Genomic DNA, 22,616 nt, shown 5'->3' with positions numbered 1-22,616 from the left:
GGGCGCCTGGGTGGCTCAGTTGGTTAAGCAACTGCCTTCGGCTCAGGTCATGATCCCAGGGTCCTGGGATCGAGCCCCGCATTGGGCTCCCTGCTCGGCGGGAAGCCTGCTTCTCCCTCTCCCACTCCCCCTGCTTGTGTTCCTCCTCTCTCTGTCTCTCTCTTTCTCTGTCAATTAAATAAATAAAATCTTTAAAAAAAAAAAGAAATACACTTAAAAAAAAAAAAGAAGATGTGGTATATATACACAATGGAATATTATGTAGCCTCAAATAAACATGAAATCTTGCCATTTGCAACAATGTGGATGGAACTAGAGGGTATTAGGCTAAGCGAAATAAGTCAATCAGAGAAAGACATGTATCATATGACCTCACTGATACGAGGAATTCTTGATCTCAGGAAACAAACTGAGAGTTGCTGGAGTGGTGGGGGGTGGGAGGGAGGGGGTGGCTGGGTGATGGACATTGGGGAGGGTATGTGTTATGGTGAGTGCTAATGAAAGGGGGGGGGAATTGGAGGGGGAGAGGAACCCTGAGAGACGATGGACTCTGAGAAACAAACTGAGGGTTCTAGAGGGGAGGGGGTGGGGGGATGGGTTAGCCTGGTGATGGGTATTAAGGAGGGCGCGCACTGCATGGAGCCCTGGGTGTTATACGCAAAGAATGAATCATGGAACACTACATTAAAAAAAATGAATGAATTAATTAATTTTTAAAATATTGGGGAAATAAACCTTTTAATCCCATTCGTCCCCGAGGCAACACTGCCCAGTAGTTTGGAGCATTTTAAGTTCTGAAGTCAAATCTCCTTGGTTCCTGGTCACAGCCCCCCAGGCTCATGTTCCAGAAAGTAAAGGGGGGTCATGGTAGGTCCAGCCTCGAAGGCTGATGGGAGCTTTGATTCACACCTGTGTGGGAACTCTCGGCCCAGTGCCTGGCACATAGTGAGTTCTCAATAAGATGAGTTACTCTGAATATTCCTGAAGGCCAGTATTCTTCACGATCCATGCTCTCGCTTCCCTGAATAAAGTAGATTTACAGTCACTCTACTCCACATACATTTATTGAGTAAGGATGGTGTGCCAAGACCTAGTGAGAAATGTAAAGATAGAAGTGTCAGCCGGTGTACTTATCAGGGGATGAAGGTATTCCAAGATGCACGAGCATGGGGGTGGCCCAGAGCAGGGGAGCACATCCAGCAGGGGGCCCGGGAGGGGACAAGCCAGCCCTGGGAGGTAGTGGGAGCTGAGCTTTAAGGAGGGCAGGTTTCCCCCAAGTGCAGCAGGGAGGACAAAAGAACAGAGGGATGACAGAATAGGAAACTCGCAGGGCGGGACAGAGACAGACCAGGGGTCCATAGTCTCAAGCAGGGAGGGGGCGGAGGGGTTTGGGGAGAACCAACAGGACGACTGATACTTCCTATTTGAGAAAATAGTATTTTGAAATACAAATACAGAAAATACAGCCCAATAAAACCTTAGGGCGTGCAGATCTCCCTGGAAGATAGGGATTCTCCAGAGCCAAGAGATGGTTTTACTTTTGCCTTTGTAAAAGCCGCATTTACTGATGTAAAGCTCTAGGCAGCAGGGCCGAGCAGAAAGGAGTCGAGGCCTCAGTCCCTGTTTCACCTGCTGTAGGAGGACTCTTCCCAGGCCTGTTCTGTGCAGATCAAGGAGTCCACATAGGACTTCCAGATGTCCCCAAGTGGCCAGGTCGTTTTGCTGATCTTTGCTATTATGTATTTTTTAAAGTTTTTATTTATTTGATCAGAGAGGGAGAGTGAACACAAGCAGGGGGAGCAGCAGGCAGAGGGAGAAGCAGACTCCCCCCGCTGAGCAAGGAGCCCGATGCGGGGCTCAATCCCAGGACCCTGGGATCATGACCTGAGCCGAAGGCAGATGCTTAACCGACTGAGCCACCCAGGCATCCCGATGACATCTTAGTTTTTATGGAAACTGGTATATTCCACTTTTTAATTTTTGTGATGACACATTGTGGGCCATTAAAATTATGTTTTTAGGGTCACCTGGGTGGCTCAGCTGGTTAAGCGTCTACCTTTGGCTCAGGTCGAGATCCCAGGGTCGTGATCCCAGGGTCCTGGGATTGAGCCCTGCTTTGGGCTCCCTGCTCTGCGGGGAGTCTGCTTCTCCTTCTCCCTCTGCCCCTCCCCCTGCTTGTGCACTCGAGCTCTCTCTCTCTCTGTATGAAATAAATAAATAAAATGTTTAAAAAATAAAATAAAATTATGTTTTAATAGATTTTTTGAAATTGTGAAGAAATGTTTGTGATATAATTGTATGTGGGGAAAGAGCAGAAAACAATATTAACAAGTAGTATATAGACCATGTAAAACTATGTTAGTGTTACATTAAAACACTGTGACCACAGAAATACAAATTTAATAAAATAACAGTGCAACACCTTTTGCCACTGATTTTTCGAAGTAATGACTGTTAAAAAGAGTAATAAAGAGCTGGAAAGAATGCACGGAGGTGACATACACATTCATTGCATTGCGGTTGCAATGTAAGTTGGTACAGTCTCTCTGGGGGGCTATCCGAAATATATTATATATTCAAAGCATTAAAAATATACGTCCCTTTTGAGGTGCATGTGGCTGGCTCAGCCAGTAGAGCATGGGACCCTTGATCTTGTGGTGGTGAGTTTGAGCCCAATGTTGGGCATAGAGCTTACTTATTTTTTTTTTAAAGATTTTATTTATTTATCTGTGTGAGAGCGGGGCGCCTGGGTGGCTCAGTTGGTTAAGCGCCTGCCTTCGGCTCAGGTTGTGATCCCAGGGTCCTGGGATCGAGCCCCGCGTCGGGCTCCCTGCTCAGCGGGGAGCCTGCTTCTCCTTCTCCTTCTGCCTGCCGCTCTGCCTACTTGTGCTCTCTCTATCTCTCTGTCAAATAAATACTTATCTGTGTGAGAGAGAACACATGATCACGCAAGGGGTGGGGGACAGAGGGAGAGGGAGAAGCAGACTCCCCGCTGAGCAAGGAGCGTGACACGGGACTCGATCCCAGGACCCCGGGATCATGACCTGAGCCGAAGGCAGACACTTGACTGAGCCACCCAGGCGCCCCTTGATCTTTGCTATTATAAATGAAACCGTGTCTCAGATATTCAGCCATAGGAGAAATTCTCCGCAGTACAATTGTCAGGCCAGGGTGTCTGATATGCCCCCTGAGACCTTTGTCACGGGCTGGGCAGTTGGTGACGTGCGTCCCGAAGCAGGAGGGGAGCACGGCTCTCACTTACGCCAGGGGAAGGCCACGCGTGCAGCCCGGAAGCCATTGGGCGATGCCACCCGTGCAGGTGTCCCCAGAGCTGGTGTTTTCCAGACACTGACCGAGTGACTGATAGACATGTGGTCTTCCCATCTTCCCACAGGAATCTTTGCGTACATGAACTACAGAGTCCCCCGGACGAGGAAGGAGATTTTTGAGACCCTCATTAAGGGCCTACAGAGGCTCGAGTACAGAGGCTATGACTCGGCAGGTGGGTCCTGCGGGCCGCCACGGCGTGCGCAGAGCATTTGTTTGTTTAACGCGAAAACTAGAGAAAAGTAGAAAGAAGAAATAAGGGTTAAAAAAAAATCTCCACCCAAAGCACTCCTGTCGATATCTTTGCGTCCCTGCTCTGGTCGCTGCCCACGTTGGGGTGGTCTGGGGGGTGGGGGGTCTCGTACATAGATTTTTTTTTTTTTGTTTTTAACGTGATCGTTACTACAGAATTGTAATTTTATGTCCTGTTTTCATCTCTCTCCCGCATTTTTCGTTCTCCCTGACAGTCTTTCTTGGTGGCTGCACACTCCTCTGATGGATAGGTGGTCCATTTCCCATTTTAAATTAAGCAGCCTGGGGAGCAAGGGGGAGCTGGATAGTTTTATGTCTCTGTTAATTCTTCACAGGGAGCAAGTCAGATGAAGGCTCACAGGAACGCCGAGGAGGGGGGGTACCAGCTATAGCAGGAGAGTGCCCAGTGCACAGCGTGATGAAGACCCTCCGGCGAGCCCGCTGCCCTCAGTGGTGTGCCTGGAGGTGCCTCCCTCGCAGGCAGCCTTCCGGGGCTGCACCCCGGGTAGACGCCCGGCCAGGCAGCCATGGCTTCTTTCTGAGTCAGCGTCCTGAACGCTATCGAGTTCTCTTCCAGGCCACCAGCCTGGCAAACAAGATCTGGTAGACCCACAGCGCTGTGCAGCCCTCACCCGGGGTCATACTTATAACAAAGGCTGGGAGACAAAGCTTGAATGCCAATACAAAAAAAAAAAAAAAAAAAAAAAAATCATGTGTATACCACAGGTGTGGCCATCGATGGACATAATAACGAAGTCAAAGAAAGACATATCCAGCTGGTCAAGAAAAGAGGGAACGTCAAGGCTCTTGATGAGGAACTTTATAGTAAGTGGAACATAAGCCCAGTCAGGGCAATAAAGGCAGCATGGGTCAGTTTAAAATCTTTTATTCCAGAAGCACCTAAGACTAAAAATATGAATGGATGGATTCATATGGTAGATAAACAGAAGGCGGGTTCAGCCCACACTGTAAAACTGTGTTCCTCAGGGTGTGGGACGGGTTTGTTCTTTTTTTTAGGAGGTGGTGCATGAGCATTTTTTAAAACTTTTTAGTACTTAAGTATTTATTTTAATTTTTCTGGCAGATGATACTGCTTTTCCATTTATAGTAGCAATCCATAATTTTTTTTTTTTGAGTAAGCTCATTTCGGTTAGTGAGTTGGGTTACTGGTAAGTACTGAGTAAACCACAGCAGGGATCTGGCAGAAGTCCCTGGGGTGGGGCCCTTGCGGTAGAAGGTGGGATGTGCTTTTGACGTAGCTGAGGTGTGTCCATATAATGATGTCACCTCACCCCAACGGTACTGTGTCAATGCCTTTTTTTTTCTTTGATCTAGAACAAGACAGCATGGACTTAAAGGTGGAGTTTGAGACCCACTTTGGCATTGCCCACACGCGCTGGGCCACCCATGGGGTCCCCAACGCTGTCAACAGCCATCCACAGCGCTCAGACAAAGGCAACGGTATGTAATATGGCCTCGCCCCCCGCCCCCACCCCCATTCTGAAGGTTCTGCATGGCCCTGATCTGTGCCAGTTTTGACCCACACCCACCACCAGCTGGCTTGCTTATCTCCCAGCCCTCCCTGTCTTCCCTGAGGATCCACACGGGGTGGCACTGGTCCCTAGACAGGAGGCAAACTCAGCCTGGCTCCTGGGCGGTGCTGACACTCCAGGCCTCCAAAGGAAAATTGTGGCGTTTCCCGTGACTGCTGCTGGCTCTTGAGACCCAGCCTGAGTGGGACTTGGCAGCATGAGGGGTCGAAGAGTCTGGGCACTGTTCTTCAACAAGGGACTGCAGTGTTCTGGAGGGCTGGGCGCCTCAGGGAAGGATGTGCTTCTTTCCCCCAAGGAGAGTGGTCTTGAGCCAGGGCGGGTGGCAGTGCTGATCTTGGTTCATGTCTGAGGTGCCCGCTCCAATCCTGGGCCCTGCAGTGATGCCTTCGCTGCCAAAGGCTTGAGATCTGGAGAAGCAGAAGCTGCAACAGGCAGCCCAGGGGCTCCCTCCAAGCAGCAGAGCCCTCCCCTTGGCTCGCTGCAGGGTTTTTAAACCTATGATCATACCTAGAAATCCCTTGAAAAACTGAAAGGTATGGTAGCTGGGCTCGCAGTACCTTGGAGTTCCACTGCTAAGCAGCGGTCCAGGGTCACAGGTTGGGGACATGGAGACTGCTCAGGACACTCACAGGGATACCAGGCCCTCTCTGGTGTGCTGCAGGCTCCCCAGTTCTCCCAGCTGCCCCCTTGGGCCAGCCCCAGCTCAAAGGGCCACATCACATGCCTGGGCCCCCTGGAAAGTTCTCCATGCCATAGTTCTGAATGGCCCCCGGCCCCTCTCGTGGGGGAAGGCCTGGCAGGTCTGGAGATTCCAGTGGGTCTCCATTCTAGGTTAGGCCTGGTCAGGTCAGAAGCCCCCAATGGCCCACACCTGGGCATGATGGGGGAGGGTATTGGGCAGAGAGAATGATCTCTGGTCAGCTGGGACCCCCACCCCAAGACATAATGCAAGTTCTTACCAAGCCCCATATTAGAGTAGAAATCAGATACATCAGAGTCGTTGAGGAGTGCTTATTGGCAGGCACTTAGCTACACACTTGGCAGGCCTCATTGCCATTAATCGTCATGGAAGCTGGGCCATGGGAAAGACTGGTGCCTCCCGGCTCAGTGTCCTTTTCCCCTGTGAACAGTGGCTCATCCTGCCCAAATTGGAAGGATGAGCCCCAAGCCCCCTGCTCGGCAGAACAGTTGGGGTCTTGGGTAATGAGTTTTTGCTAGGGACTGACCCTTGGATCTGGTCCATGCCCTGAACCATGGGGCATCCCACTACTGGGGCAGGTGCCCCACATCCAGGAGGCAGACAGCAGACCCCATGGTGCTGAAGACCTAGAATGTGCATCCCGCCAAATCCCAAGCCAGATACAGAGGCTGATCCCTGGAGAGAACACTGTCCCCAGACCATGCACCCTGAGATGCTGCCACCCCAGGTGATAAGGTGAACCCCCACTTCAGTGTTGACGATGACTCCGTGTCCCCCCAAGCAAGGAGGTTCCGAGAAGATCCCCCCCACACACACACACCCAAACTTGAAAATGCCTGCCCTGACTCAGGATGAGTAATTGAAAACAACATGAGAAGTAAGCAAAGATTCGTAGAATTTCTTTAGCAACTCATCAGGGATAACTGAAGAGTCTATTTTGAAGGAAGACTTACACCCAGCAAAAGCATTACACAAGAAAATTACACAGAGTTCTCGCAAAAAAAGGAAAAAAAAAACACAGATTCTGGGAAACAAACTACTGAGGAGAAGCTAAGAGTATTGACTGAAATGAAAAAATGGGACAGGGTTAAGAAAATAATCTGAAGACACCGTGTCAGAGTGAGTATGAGAAATAAGAGGGGGGTGGATACGGGGATCCATCAGGTGAATTTATAGAGATCCAACTGGTGAATTACTAACGTCCCCAAGAAGAGAACAGAAGAAACAAAAAAGTTAAAAACAAAAACAAAAACAACAAAAACAAAACTGTAAAGCTGTAATAGAGTTCAGCTGTGCCTAGCACATTTGCCAAAATGGCTTTTCTATTTGAGCCCTCCCAGATTTTGGGTGACCTTCCCAAAGTAAACAATAGGCTGTAAAAAAAAAAAAGGTAGAGAGGAAACGATGATAAAAATAATGAAAAAGAGTAAAGGACTATCCTGTACTGAAAAAAAAACTTGAATTGGAGAGCCCAAGTTTCACTGAACAATAATATGTGGACACATTTTGGTAGAATTACTCAATCTCAAGGTCAATAAAAGGTCTTTCTATCATCTGGGCTCAGGAGGAATGGGAGTTACTTACCCAGAAAAAAAACCTCAGGCTGGTTTTAGACCAAGTTATTCATTAGCCACTGATTGAGAAAATGCAGTGGTGACTAAGCAGACATATCCCTCGCTCTTCCAGGGTTGACCAGGGGGTCCCCCATGCAGAGAGTAGCCTGATGTGAGCAGGGTTTGCTGCTGGTGCTTGGGGAGGCAGGAGAAGCCGCAGCCCATCCCGCAGACCCTGCAGAGAGAAGTGGTCAGGGCCCCACAGGAATGTGGGTGAGCCCAGGGATGCCAGAATTTCTGGGGATTTTTCCTCCCATGAGAAAATCAGGATTTTTAAATTTATTTTATTTTATTTTATTATTTTATTTTAAGATTTTATTTATTTATCTGAGAGAGAGAGCCCACATGCACAGTGGGGAGGGGCAGAGGGAGAAGCAGGCTCCCCGCGGAGCAGGGAGCTCGATGCGGGGCTTGATCCTAGGACCCTGGGATCATGACCTAAGCCGAAGGCAGCTGCTTAACCGACTGAGCCACCCAGGTGCCCCAAGAAAATCAGGATTTTTAAGTGAAAATTCAAAATTTTTAAACTTAACTCTTTTTACAATATAGTGTGGGTCGAACAAAGCACGCGTGCGGACTGCTAGCTTGTGGCCCCATTGAGCCCAAAGCCGGTTTGGAATGCCTGGGCTAGTTTCTGGATAATGAAGGGTTCACCTGCCCCATTTGACATAAATACCAAAGCATGTTTGACGATGCTGTAGGCCACAAGTCAGAGCTCCGTGTGCAGTCAGGCTGGCTTTTTACCCAAAGAGAACTGTGTATTTCCTTGGGTTTGGACTGTAATTGTAGTAGATGGTAGACCTCAGCTCTCATCAGCAAAAGTGACAGTAAACAGCAGACTCCGTGGGAATAGAACTTGCAGAGTTTCAAGCTGTCAGATCACTGTCCATTTCTGACTTGAATGTCACTATCTCATGGCCTTTCTGTCTTCACCAAACTTCTTTTCCAGAATTCGTGGTCATCCATAACGGGATCATCACAAATTATAAAGACCTGAGGAAGTTTCTGGTAAGATCCTTCCCCTGGGTTGACATGTAAGTCAAGTGGTCTTCCCCGGAAACTTTCCAACCAGCTGTTTCTCACCGGAAACAGAGCGGGGAGCTGAGTGAGACGCGCTCTCAGTCACATACCCTCATTGGAATAAACGGCGTCCCGGCTCGGCCGAGCTCCCCACGTCTTGCTGGAGAAGATAGCAGGGCATTTTCCGTCCCTCAAGTGCTATTGCAGATTCACATAATCAAAAGAACACGAACTTCCTTTCATTAAGGTGTCTGCACTTTAATCAAGTGTTTACATAAACACATCAACTCATACACCAAACGGGAATGTGGGGTGGGAAGGCAGATGGCGAGTGTCTAACGTATGAAGAGGTTGTGGTGTTGGTTGGGATGTGGGTGGATTTGACTCAACATACTTGATCATTTCGACTGCTGTTATTTTGCAATGTCCAGATTAATGGCAAGGTCAGGCTTCTGAGGCAGGATGGTCTCAGGGAATACTGGATGACTCAGCTGTGCTGGGCTCTGTGCTTCGAGCAGACATTTCTGATCCCCGGTTTCCTTGTTCTTATCTTAAGTCGCTGCGAGAGTGGGTCAAGAGGGAGGACAGGGAGCTGGCCAGGCGACCGAGGTTTCGCAATGCCCCTTATCTGACACTCTGTCCCACGAAATATTCCAGGAAAGCAAAGGCTACGAGTTTGAGTCAGAAACAGATACTGAGACCATTGCCAAGCTGATTAAGTATGTGTTTGACAACAGAGAAACTGAGGACATTACATTTTCAACACTGGTCGAAAGAGTCATTCAGCAGCTGGTGAGTTACGGGTCCCACCTGTATAAATAAATCAACCCTGCCTTCTTCCTTCACTCCTTGGGATCTGCCTGAAGCCTCTTCATTTTGGGCAGTTGGAAAGGTCCTTAGAGGCCTGCAGACACTGACTTTGGGTCCCTCTGGCTGCGTGACTGATTTGGCAGACTGGCCAATGCATACTGGCTACGCAGGGCCTTGGGTCTGCCCAGGATTCCAAAGCATGGGGAATTTCACATGGAAATCCTGATTTATAGCTGGTCGTACATAACCCAAATCTTACCAGGGTCGTGATAAATTAGTACAGGATGGTCAGAATATAGGGGAGAATTTTGCACCAAGGAAGAATTTTGCACCAATAGAGCACTGGGAGTCATGAGTTAGGAGAACTAGATCTGTGCTGGTTTGCACTACGTAAGAAGCTAAATCACAAAGGGCAAAGACGGTCCTCGCTAAAGAAATAGCAATACGAATATGTTAGTGCCTCCCTCAGGTTTTGTATATGGCAGCCACGGTTCTGAGCACTTCAAGTGCATGAGCTCACAGCAGCCAAACAAGGTAGGACCATTCTCATCTCTGTCACAGCGAGGCACAAATTGGGCAGTTGCCCAGTGAAGGGGCGGAGCTGGGGTTTGAACCCAGGCGCTACCGTGCATCATGAATTTTCCTTCTCAGAGTTGCTCCCAGAGTAGGTGCCGTCCCAGAGGCGCAGGGCAGGACCCCTGGCCCCAGTTCTCATTTCCCGAGGCCCTAACTGCACCTGCCCACCCAGATGGTCATGGAGCTGGGACTCGTTCCTTGTGGGCCTGGGCAGGGTGGGGGGTGTCTGTTGAGCATCATGAAATCCACAAGTTCTGGCCTTTGGTCCTTCAGCGTGGTACTGGCTGTTTTCACTTTCTCCTCCTGCCATCAGACTACACGAGCTGTCCTGCACTCAGCCCCCTGAGGGAGTGGCCTTAGGACCCTCCCACCGGGAGGAGTGGCCCCTGTCTGGGGCAGTGGGCCAGGCTGGCTGGGCCAGAGCACATCGTTCTTCACTCTTGTTTGCTGTGTTTTTGCAGGAAGGTGCATTCGCATTGGTTTTCAAGAGTATCCAGTACCCGGGAGAAGCCGTTGCCACCAGGTGAGGCTCAACACATTGACATTGCAAGAATAAACAAACAAATAAATAAATAAATAAATAAATAAATAAATAAATAAATAAATAAAATGCAATTGCTTAGCTTGCGGCCCAGGGGAGAGAGGTAGGGCATCTGGCAATCTGGAAGGTAGTCTCTAAGGGACAACTGTGGCTTGGGTATCCCACCCAGCTCTGTGATCAGAGCTTCTGATCTTTAAAAGAGAAACCAGAGAGTTGGATTTTTATTTGAAATCTCCATATTTTCAGAAGTTGACAACAAATTCAAATTAAAGATAAAATTGTATATAGTGAGGGGCAGATCCAGGTTGCAGGTCAGTATTGGAGGTTCTTTTCAGAAAAAGCTTGCAAAATTATGAGAATGAAACTAGGAACAAGGGAACATTGATTTGAATCCAGTAAAGAAGAGGTCTTGAAGGCCCCAAGCTCAAGCCTCATCACCGTCACAGAACAGGGGCTCTAGGAATCAGCTGAGAGGGCCTGGGTCAGCCCACATATCCCTCTGTTAGAGCCCCATGGCCCCCAGTGCTGTGTGGATTCATTCAGGTGGGGGTGTGAGTGCCAGCCTGTTCTTTTATATTCAGATGAGTTCATTATCCATCTGTTCATCCATCCATCTGTCCATCCACCATCAGTCTGGCCATCCATGCACACATCTATCTGTCCCTCTGTCCATCCCTCCCTCCATTCATCCAACTAATATTTCTTGAGCACTTAACTCCATACTGGGCCCTGAGGACCTAGTGACATCCAACCTGGTCTTCCCCTTAAGGACTGAACATTGGTGTGGGAGGACGCAGTGGGGCAGAAGGTCTTGATGCTCTATGTTGGGGGTTGGGGGGACAATGCAGTGGGGGCAGGTGTCAGCCTAGGGGAGTCAGGCAGGAGGACCAGTGTGAGCAAAAGCAAGGGGCCTGGAGTGAGCTCAGCACTGCAGGGATCTGGTGGGACTTTCTGATCTTCCAGTACATACTCACTGAAACCGGCTGTGTGTTAGGCATGGGAGACAGCCGTGAACAAGGTCATGAGCGCACTGCCCCTTGAACTTCAAGGGCTGGTGGGGAGTGAGGATGTGGGTGGAGGCCCAGCTCTGCAGGGCCTCTGGTGCACTGTGGGCTGCAGACTTTGCTCTGAAGTTTCTGAGAAGCCATATTGAGAATGTACCCGTGGCCCTAGGAGATGCACGGGAACAAGGAGGTGGTCCCGCATGGACTGCCATATCCTCTAGGCAGGAACTGATGGGAATGTGTCATGATTTCATTGTCTTTTTTGGCTAGGAACTAATGGACTCTTCAGCAGTTAACTCCTTCAATTGCAGAATTGTAAAAGACCACTGGATCCCTATCAAGTTTAGAAACCCCTTCTAAGATCGGGTATCATCATGGTATTACCATTTTAAATGAACGTAGAAAGGCGGCGGTATGAAGATGCAATAAAGCCTTATTTTTCTAAATTGTCTATAACTAGTGGCTCTGTAACCTCCAGAGCAATCTTTGGGATGTCTTGGGAGCATTATTTGTGGCAAGGTTGAGAGAAACCATAGAGCTCAATCTACAACAATAAAATTTGGGGGAGACGTTTGCCAAGAAAATTAGATAACTGCAATATTTTCTCATTGTCAATATTATAAAGGCTGTTTAAGCTGGATCCCTGTTGGACCCAGAACCGTGTCTCCTTTTTGCTTTAGACTGATTTATTTGAGACGGGGGGGGGGGGGGGGGGGCGGAGCACCTGCATGAAAGTGGGGGGAGGGGTAGAAAGAGAGAGAGAATGTCAAACAGACTCCTTCCTGAGCGTGGAGCCTGATGCAGGACTCAGCCTCAGGACCCTGAGATCATGACCTGAGCCGAAACCAAGAGTCAGATGCTTAATGAGCTGCGCTACTGAGGTGCCCCCCCCTTTGCTTTAGATACGATAAAAGATGGTCCAAAATATTCAAGGTGCTCACAGCACCTTCTTCAAAACCACAGACTTGGAGAAGCCAGAAGGGGGGCTGGGAAAGGAAACTCGAGTTTGAGGTGCTTACTTGGGTCAGCTACAAGAATGCCCCAAGGCACTGTCCCCTTTGCAATGGAATCCACCTTGTACAGGTGGGAGATTTGAAACTTCTCCCCAAGAGGTATCACTCGGGCCGGCAAAACCACCCTTGAAAGCAGGTTAAGTGGTCCAGAAAGTTGAGCAGACCCAAAGCCAGTCATTATAATGCCCCCCAAAGCTGGAGAGCAACTGAGCTAGGCAAAGGGGTGTGGGGGGCAGGGAAAGAATCTTTGAGCAGATCCTGGGCCTCGAGGGATCCCGCTTTGGAGATGGCAACACATGGAGGCCGGCTGGAGAAGCCGAATGTTCCTGCACGCTTCCAGGGCCTACTAATGTCTCAGCCTCTGTGACCTAACCCGGTGTGGATTCCCTGGGCAGATGGGTGGCACCATGGCAACAAGCTGGAAATCTCCTGCTAGCCTGTGGGTCCTGGCTCCGAGCCCTCGAACATCGTCCAGGGGCCAAGGACTCTGTCCAGTGGCATCTCAACAGGATACTTTCCCCTGGGAGGAGGGCCGGATGCGGGGACCCCTCCTCAGTGCTCAGAGGCCATCCAGCCTTTCCTCGGCCTGGTGCGGCAGTAAGTAACTCGACTCCCTCTTGTCTCTACAGGAGAGGCAGTCCCCTGCTCATTGGGGTGCGGAGCAAATACAAACTCTCCACAGAACAGATCCCCATCTTGTATAGGACACGTAAGTGTTTCGAGAAGGACTTGAACAGGGCAACAGGGCTCTGGTGGAGGCAGCCCTCCTTGGAGACAGGCTGCACACGGCTCCAGGTTGGAGAGGTTTTCCTGCAGCTGAGACTTGGCTCCGTTTTTTGCAGAAGCTTTTTATTATGGATATTTTCAGCTACACACACAAGTCCAGGGACCGGCACGCAGCTCTATTATATAAAGCCGTCCATGCTCTGGGATGAGTGTTGATTGGGTTTGGTTTTGTTTGCAGCCATTTAAATGCTCTTGCAGTGGTACTGTGCTATTTGGGCATCATTTGCACGATTTGGCTGACACAGCCAAAGCTAAAAACTGCAAATTTCTCCCACACATATTCAAAGGGGAAGCTGGAGCCTTGCTTCATGTTATTCAAACAAAATAGTTTAATGGGACTTGCGATCTTTTCCTTCATTCACTAGGCAATTTTGAGAATGTGAAGAATATCTGCAAAACGAGGATGAAGAGGCTGGACAGCTCGACCTGCCTTCATGCCGTTGGCGATAAAGCTGTGGAATTCTTCTTTGCTTCTGATGCAAGGTAGCTGAACCTTGTTTCCTTTCTTTCCTAGGATTATGTAATCAAATGTGACTGGCTAAACACCACCGTTTCTAATGCATCCCTGCATTTCAGCTGTTTTCTCACGCACGGCAAGGGGACAGGGATGATGGCAGATTTCAGATCTCTGTGACCCTTCTCTGAGAATCCTTCTGCACTGAGCACCTCGTGACCAAAGGCCAAGTCCACGGACCTACACAATGTTTTGGGTCTGCACAGAATACCTGAATTATTTGCCAACATTTTAAAAGTGGGAGATTTCCCATAAACGTCTGGATTTCTAGCTTCTCTGGGAAATGACCCGGTCTGAGCACACTGGGCTGTGCTCCCTCTCGCCCCGGCTGTCTGGGGCCACTCAAAGGCTGCTCCCTTTTAGGTGGGGCAGGTGTCCCCAGCCCTTTGGTCCTTCTCATACCCTGCCTGCCTCCGCCTACGTCTTACTGCTCATAAAAGACAGAGCCAAGACTTAGGGGTTTGGTCCACTTGATTTCAAAGTCCACGTTCTCATTAAACAGACAAAGCAAATAACTCTGAAATTTGAGCAAGTCAGCTTCATACTCATTTTAGTACAAAAAATTTATACACATACATACACACGTATTCAGAAAAGACCGAGACACTTTCCCAGTCGTCAAAGTAGAAAAGTACTATAAACACCACCACTCCTTCCTCTGTCCAAACCCTTCTCCTGCCTCCTTCCCGCCAACCTCCAGGAGGGTCTTCCCAGACTGGGGAGGAAGCCTGGAGGACACCAGACGAGATCTCCTGGAACACATGGAGTCATAGGAACCTAGAGCCCTTGGCTGTCAAGTCCGGTTCCTGCCAGAGTCAGCATTGTACTCAATGCGTTCCCCAAACTGTGTTCCTCAGAGTACCCATTTCAATGACAAGCTAATCCTATTGCAGTGATTCTAAGGCACACAATTATCTTATAGATTTTAGCATCTGTCTATGGCATCTTACAATTATAATTTGCTGCAGGTTCTATGGCTTAGAAGTGTATAAAATAATTGTGATCCTTAAGATCAGTGTTACCTTATATTCAATGAATTATAGTAAATGTTTTGAAAGAAAGAAGAAAGAAAGAAAGAAAGAAAGAAAGAAAGAAAGAAAGAAAGAAAGAAAGAAAGAAAGAAAGAAAGTCTGCAAGGAGATGAAATAATGATGTGTAGGCAATAGGATCATATGCTTTTAAAATCCAACTGAAAGCCTGTTAGAACTACTCCTTAGAGGCTGGTCAGAGAAGGAAGGCGTGGAAATCTGACCTCCCGGCGGTAAGCTATCCGCTGAGTGGGGCAGTGGGATCCCGTTTCCTCCTGTGCCTCCTCACATGGCTGGCACACTCAACTCTCAGCAAACCTTTCTGGAACAACAACAAAAAGGAATCATTTGCCAGACCTGGAAAAGCTTTTTGTTAATCCCTTAAAATGAATTTTAACAAAAATAGTCCAGAATCTGTTTGGAGAAGACTATAAAAGTTCACCGTGAGAAACAAGAACAGATTTGTAATAAAGGGAGAGACTCCACACTCCTGGGTAAAAAGGCTGAATATTATTTTTTAAAAATTAATTGGCTTAAAATTATTTTAATAATTAGGAATTATTTTTTTAAAGATACTGACTCTCCTTAAATTACCCAGTAAATTCAATGCTATGATTAAAATCCTCAGGATTCCTTTGTTTGCTTAGGTTTGGGGAACTTGAAGAGGTGATCCTACAGTATGTGGTGTGTAGACCAGAAAACCAACACATATTGTGAGAATGACAGAGGTTTCAAATATCCCCCCTTCCCCCCACCCCGCACTGACTGCTGTGGTCCTGAAGCCTATATGGGAGGGGGCTGCATCAGGATGATCTCACTTAATAAATACAACAAACCTCTAGGGAAGGCACAGGGCAGGGATCATCTCTCATTTTACAGGTGGTCGTTTCTCTCTTTAGCTTTGCATCAGGAGCTATGAAGTTTATATTCCTGCACGGGGCATGTGTGGGTGTGACACTGGGTAGGTTGAGGGGTTTTTTTCTTCCCATGGTCCTATAAGCACGACCTTCATGCATTTTTTTTTTACCACTTGTGCTGTTGACTACTTTTCTTTTTCACTTACCAACTTTTCTAGCTCAATTCATTTTTTTAAATATTTTATTTATTTATGTGACACAGAGAGAGCACAAGGAGGGGGAGCAGCAGAGGGAGAGGGAGAAGCAAGCTCCCTGCTGAGCAGGGAGCCTGATGCAGGACTCGATCCCAGGACCCTGGGATCATGACCTGAGCCAAAGGCAGATGCTCAACCGACTGAGCCACCCAGGCACCCTTAACTCGATTTATTTTTAAAAGGAACTTTGTATTGCCATTTTGCAAGACAAAAATCATCACTTTCCATGCAGAGAAAGTTTTTATAAAAGTAAGCACAGTGACCCCACATTTCATTGGTGGACATATTTGATACTTTGCCCCTAAACCACCCTTTTTTCCTTAGAGGGGGTTTGTGTGTATGTGTGCCTGTGTTATGAAACTGAGTCATTTGTCCTGATGACTTTCCTGCTGTCGGGGTTTTGCTGAATGAAGCCCCCGTGGTGTCACTTCACATGTTCCCCTGCCCCTCGTACTTCTGTGCCCTGGCGTTCACAGGTGTCTAGAAACTTGATCTCCTTCGGGTTTGATTTTTTTGGCAAAACTGCTTCAGATGTGGTGGTGTGTCCGTCCATTCGGAAGCATATATATATCATCGTCTGTCTTTTAGTGCTGTTAAGATTGATCAAGGGGGTGCGCCTGGGTGGCTCAGTCATTAAGCGTCTCCCTTCAGCTCAGGTCATGATCCTGGGGTCCTGGAATCGAGTCCCGCATCGGGCTCCCTGCTCAGCGGGGAGGCTGCTTCTCCCTCTCCCTCTACAACTAATCCCCCCTGCCGCCCACCACTCATGCTCTCTAATAAATAAATAAAATCTTTTAAAAAATAAAAATAAAATAATTAGGAGTTCACAAATTGACTATCCTAATGCCGTCATTCCTTCTTCATTAGCTATATTCCTTCTATAAAGAGAAACCTGCCTTCATAAACAATGTGCTTATTCTGAAAGCCAGATCATTTTGAAAGGCAAGATAAATGTTTCATTCTTTCCCGTTCCGATTCAGAATAATGTGTTGGTTCCCGAGCATTATCCAAAGGTGACACTGTCTGGATCTTGATTTGAAGAAAGCAATCATAAAAGGACATCTATGAGATTATTGGGGAAATTTGAACAGACTGGACATTTGATGAGATGAAGGAATAACTTAATAATAACTTATTAATTTTAGGTAAATAAGGTTAAAAAATGATCCTTCCCTTTTAGAGATATAAGCTAAAATGTTTACAGATGAAATGTTAGGAAGTCTGGGATTGGCTTCACAGTAATTCTGAGGGCAGGGAAGGAGGTGTGAATTGATGTTTAGAGTGTGATGTCCCTGTCCCTCCTAAAATGCCATCCGATGCTACTGATGTGGACCCACACTTGGGAGGCAGGTGCTGCCATCTTGTAACTGTCGAGCGCAGACACCATCTGTGATGCCTGTGTTTCCCTTGCCCCAGCGCCATCATAGAACACACCAACCGGGTCATCTTCCTCGAGGATGACGACATTGCCGCAGTGGCTGATGGGAAACTCTCCATTCATCGGGTCAAGCGTTCGGCTAGTGACGACCCGTCTCGAGCCATCCAGACCTTGCAGATGGAACTGCAGCAAATCATGAAAGGCAGGTGTCCTCTGAGGGTCTGTGTGCAGCGGTCTTGGGTTGGGGGGCAGATACTCTATGGGGGCGCTCCTGAGACTCTGCATCCTACCCTGAACAGGCACCACAGCCCTCCTGCCTGCCGTGGCCATTGGGGAGCTCCTGACTAGAACCAGGCACCAGGTCTCCCTGCTCAATCTGAGCAGTCCATCCACGGCCTCCCTTTACCGACTCTCTGGGACGCATTCCTACACCCAGAGGTCATTTCTTCTCTGGGTCAGAAGCCTGCAATAACAGGGGTCTGTGGACTACTTCTTCCTTTCGAGGAGAGCCTGTCTCCCTACACCCCCTTCTGCATAGGGCAGCCTGGGTAAACACTTAGGAATGTGAATCAGACCATCTTCCACCGCTGCTTAAAACCTTTTCTGATGGCTTCCCACTGTTCTTAGAAGAAAGTCCACACTTCCTGCCACAGCCCAAAATACCCCATGCCCAGCCTGGCCCCACCTCACTCTACCCTTTTCCCACTATGCTCCGCCTGCCTCTCTGGCCGCCTCACGGTGACGTAGGCCGGCCAAGTGATTGCTCACCAGCAGATCACTGCTCTTGACTGGCTCCTTTGGATCATTTACCCTTCTTTGCTTCATGGTGCCCTTTGTGCAAGTCCCCAGCTGAAGGTAGCAGACGGGCACTCTACCATGTCTGACATCATCACACGTGTGTGTATCCCAGAGAACATTCCCACCCCATGTGTGGACACCTCCAAAGCCTCAGGCACGACACCTGTCAAGGACCTTAACCCTCTGAGGCCAGATCATCCCTTTGACGTCATCCAGTTCCATTCAGATCAGAGCCCTAGAAATGCATGTGTGGCAGAAAAGGTTTTTCTTTTCTTTTTAAAGATTTTATTTATTTATTTGAGAGAGAGAGAGAACATGAGCAGGGGGAGAGGGAGAAGCAGACTCCCCACCGAGCAGGGAGCCCGATGAGGGGCTCCATCCCAGGACCCCGGGATCATGACCTGAGCCGAAGGCAGACGCTTCACCGACTGAGCCACCCAGGTGCCCCAGAAAAGGTTTTTCTTTAATACAGAAGCTAGGAGGGTATCTGTTCAAAAGACAATTGCCTATTTCTCTGGGCTTACTTCGTTTGTACTTCCCTAAGTAGGTTGGTTTTTGGAAGTGAAGCATTTTCCTTTCCTCTGGCCTTGCTAAGAGCAGCCACATATTTGCTGCCTGTAGCCCTCCCTCCTTCAAGCTGCAGGGTCCGATATGTCAACTGAAGGTAGTAATCTTATCTGGCCTGCTTCCCTCTCACTTGTCACCGTGAGCATGAGGGGGGACAGTCCCCGAGAGACCCCTGGGAATCTGCAGCGGCCTCCACATATGTCTCTGTACCTAACTGCTTAATGGCTTTGCACCCTGATCGCAAGTTAAGCAGTGCTAATGTAACCAGATTAAAATTGACCTGTTCTGTTGATGTTTATTTGACCAGGTAACTTCAGTGCGTTTATGCAGAAGGAGATCTTCGAACAGCCAGAGTCTGTTTTCAACACCATGAGAGGCCGGGTGAATTTTGAGACCAACACAGGTAATCCCTCGTCTGTGCCCTGGGCCGACGCACCTCCCTGGGTGGGGTCAGCATTAACGCGCTGTGTGTGCCCCGCAGTGCTCCTGGGCGGCCTGAAGGACCACCTGAAGGAGATTCGGCGTTGCCGCCGGCTCATCGTGATTGGCTGTGGAACCAGTTACCACGCCGCCGTAGCTGTAAGTGCATCACGCTGGGCCCTTGCTGGTGCTGGGGAGGGAGCGGCGGCCGAGGACAAGATGTGTCTTAGATGCTATGGTGTGTCTGACCCAAATCTGGTGCCCGTGAGCCAGCATGAGAGTTGGCACCGAAGCCTTACTCCCGCGGTGGGGACCAGGCATGCCTGAAATTCCCTGACCACCTGGCCCCAGCCACTTCACAAACCGTCCCCAGAAGCCCAGCTGCCTTGTGTCTCTGTAGCATCTGTGACTGACGTTGGTCCCCATTCCTGTTGGCTTCAGACACGGCAAGTTTTGGAGGAGCTGACGGAGCTCCCTGTGATGGTTGAACTTGCGAGTGATTTTCTGGACAGGAACACACCGGTGTTCAGGGATGATGTTTGCTTTTTCATCAGCCAGTCAGGTAAGGATAACAGGTTTGCGTTAGTTCACCTCAGGGCTCTGTCCTCTTGGTAATACGCCTTGTATCTCCCTCCTGCCTTCATGCAGTGAAGTTCTCTGCACACTGAGCATATGCCAAACTCTCCTGTGCCTATGGTCACTTAACCCTCAGAGCCATCACTTCCTGTCCCGTGTTATGGGGAGGAGGCTGTGCAGCCGGGGCTTCTCACCACTCCTGTCATCCCAAGTCCGGGACTTAAGGGACCACTCACCAAAGGGCTTATTCGTGTGTGCTGGGTGTATTTAGAGAGGTGAAAGTTCTTCCAAATTCTGCTGGTTGAGAGTCACTTCAAGGACTATATGCATGCTTTGCAGTGCCCCTGCTGCCCAGCAGGGGGACACAGAGAGAAACAGCGCACACGTGTTGGGCTCACGGCACCTTCAGTAAACGCTAAAGCTTGGGCATTTGCTCCAGTCCGGCTGGGCAGAGAGTCAGGGAGGTGATTCATGGCCATATGCTTGGACTCTCTGTGACCTTTAGAAGGATTTTTAAAAACATTTTAATTATGGAAAATTCCAAATCTCTGTAAAAGTAGAGATTCACGTAAGGAGTTACCTGTCCTCAGCAATGATTAGCTCAGCAGAGCTGGTGTCATCCAGATCCTCATTAACCTGTCCCCCCTCCACGGGGTTATTTTGAAGTCAATCCGACATTGTGTCACTTAATAAATACCTCACAATGTATTTCTAAATGGTAAAAGAAAAAAAAAGAAAACATAACCACGATGTCATTATCACCATGAACCCGTTAGCAGCAATGCCCTAATATCCGTTGGGACTTTGAATCCTGCTGCCCAGCTGAATTTTTAAGGCCATTTCCATTTCAATGACAAACTCAGAAAAACGAATACAGACACACCCACCATCTGGCTGCCTACCTGGAGCCACGTGCTGCCCTGGGACTTGAGATGCCAGTGTCGCCTTTGGTTTTGCAATCCCGTCAGAGCCTCAGAATGTTTCCTGAATTGGGTGGGAGCCGTCAACCAAAGAAAAGAAGCTGATTTAGTGTAAAAATAATGGCAGTGGCAGCTTCTGGGAGTCTACACAGCAAGGATTTAGTTTCGTTTTGTCCAGCCCTTCTGGTTAAGTTTAAAAAAAAAATACTGTATTGGGGCGCCTGGGTGGCTCAGTCATTAAACGTCTGCCTTTGGCTTAGGTCATGATCCCGGGGTCCTGGGATTGAGCCCCGCATCGGGCTCCCTGCTCCACAGGAAGCCTGTTTCTCCCTCTCCCACTCCCCGTCTCTAGCTGTCTCTCTCTCTCTGTCAAATAAAAAAAAAAAAATACTGCATCAAAACACTGGGGGGGGGGGGTGGGGTTGATGAAGATAGAGCCATCTGGCTCCCTGCCTCCGAGCCCTGAGCCCCGCTGGTGCTGAAGAAGGGCTGTGCCCTAGACACATATCTGAAGAGAAAAAGGAGATGGGGACACACGCATATTGCAGAAAAGCCGTGGCCACAAGGACATCGGTGGGCTTAAGTTTCTTTTTAAGGTTTTATTTATTTATTTGACAGAGAGAGACACAGCAGGAGAGGGAACACAAGCAGGGGGAGTGAGAGAGGGAGAAGCAGGCTTTCCCACTGAGCAGGGAACCCGATGCGGGACTCGATCCCAGGACCCTGGGATCATGACCTGAGCTGAAGGCAGACGCTTCACCGACTGAGCCACCCAGGCGCCCCTCGATGGGTTTAATTTTATGATCGGATCATATTTCATTTAGTTTGAGCTTTCAGGACTTACAAATACAGGGCTCCTGTGCTGGCTTATTCATGCACCAATTTAAGTAGCTTTATCATAAAAAATAATTTTGAGTTCGCACTGGCAGGCTGCATGAGGCGTTCTGCTTTAAAACAAGATCTATTTGAGAAATGGGCATTCTTGCTTTTTAAAATGTTAAATCTCAGCACGTTCTGAATAAGGCAGCTTAAAGTCCTAGCAAGGACACTGGGAGCCAGGCGCACCTGGGTTGGCTCGTTTGTCACCCACAGCCGCGTGGCCCCGAGGAAGCAAGGCACCAGTTCCCTCCATCTCCGAGGTCCTCATCCTCAAGGGGGTGATGGCCCCCGTGGGGCTACTGTGAGAGCTCAGAGAAACAGTGATTGATGAAAACATGCTTGCCACATAAAGAGTAGCCAAATCTTGAATCCAAGAATCAACCGGAAAAATTGTCATGTATGAATTTTCCTTTCTGAGAACATGCCAGCTATGTCCGGGCCCTGATTGCTGCCTAAGAGTGAGAGTACAAGAGCTGGAGGGTCGGCGGGGGGGGGGGGGGGGGGGGGGGGCGGGGGGTTCGAGCTGGCAGAGCCACGCTCCTGTGAATACGTGGCTGAGAGGGGGGGACCATGTGGCAGGTGAGACTGCAGACACCCTCCTGGCGTTACGCTACTGTAAGGACCGCCGGGCCCTGACCGTGGGTGTCACCAACACCGTGGGCAGCTCCATCTCTCGAGAGACCGACTGCGGTGTCCACATCAATGCGGGGCCAGAGATCGGCGTGGCCAGCACCAAGGTAGGCACCTCCCACCTGTGCCCCGGCCGGGCGGACAGGTGTGCCCCAGGGGAGGGCCTCGGCTAGCTGGGCAGACAGGGGGCTGTGGGGCAGGGGCGCCCACTGATGCGCCTCCTCCCGTGTGGTCCACAAGCACACGTTCGCCTCTGCTCTGCCAGAGTCACCATTTTATCCGCAGGCTTACACAAGTCAGTTCATCTCCCTGGTGATGTTTGGTTTGATGATGTCCGAAGACCGAATTTCACTGCAAAACAGAAGGCGAGAGATCATCTGTGGTTTACGGTCTTTACCTGGTATGTTCCAGAACTAAAGTTTCCTTATGACTGTCTCTCATAAACAGTGCTGTTAATCACTTCCTCCTCCTCAAAACTTCGTGGTCACCACTAAATGCCTCCAGAAGCTCCCCCTGGGCTAAGATTAAAGTCCGCACTCTTCACCAGGCCTGAGAACCCTGCACACTTGGCCCCTGCCTCCTCTGACCTCATTCCACTCC

The 22,616-nt window shown here is 49.1% G+C and overlaps 1 protein-coding gene across 2 annotated transcripts in view; it reads left to right on the top strand.

The window, feature by feature from the left end:
* Window positions 1-22,616, top strand: part of GFPT2 (glutamine-fructose-6-phosphate transaminase 2) — a 41,707-nt gene that overhangs the window by 11,815 nt on the left and 7,276 nt on the right. Inside the window, exons 2-15 of one of the 2 annotated variants that reach the window (XM_027605000.2) lie at window positions 3,395-3,502; window positions 4,306-4,404; window positions 4,915-5,040; window positions 8,395-8,453; window positions 9,123-9,257; window positions 10,313-10,374; window positions 13,039-13,118; window positions 13,561-13,678; window positions 17,265-17,428; window positions 18,899-18,994; window positions 19,073-19,170; window positions 19,453-19,573; window positions 21,966-22,123; window positions 22,302-22,416. In XM_027605000.2, the coding sequence (XP_027460801.1) occupies window positions 3,395-3,502; window positions 4,306-4,404; window positions 4,915-5,040; window positions 8,395-8,453; window positions 9,123-9,257; window positions 10,313-10,374; window positions 13,039-13,118; window positions 13,561-13,678; window positions 17,265-17,428; window positions 18,899-18,994; window positions 19,073-19,170; window positions 19,453-19,573; window positions 21,966-22,123; window positions 22,302-22,416 (1,539 nt within the window). The remainder of the gene's footprint in view (window positions 1-3,394; window positions 3,503-4,305; window positions 4,405-4,914; window positions 5,041-8,394; window positions 8,454-9,122; window positions 9,258-10,312; window positions 10,375-13,038; window positions 13,119-13,560; window positions 13,679-17,264; window positions 17,429-18,898; window positions 18,995-19,072; window positions 19,171-19,452; window positions 19,574-21,965; window positions 22,124-22,301; window positions 22,417-22,616) is intronic. The other variant, XM_027605001.2, reaches the window with a different exon arrangement.

This window comes from Zalophus californianus, chromosome 5 (assembly GCF_009762305.2).
Source record: "Zalophus californianus isolate mZalCal1 chromosome 5, mZalCal1.pri.v2, whole genome shotgun sequence".
In the NCBI taxonomy this organism is placed as follows: domain Eukaryota; kingdom Metazoa; phylum Chordata; class Mammalia; order Carnivora; family Otariidae; genus Zalophus; species Zalophus californianus.
Note: the sequence above shows the minus strand (reverse complement) of the source record. Positions and strands in the feature narration are given on the sequence as shown.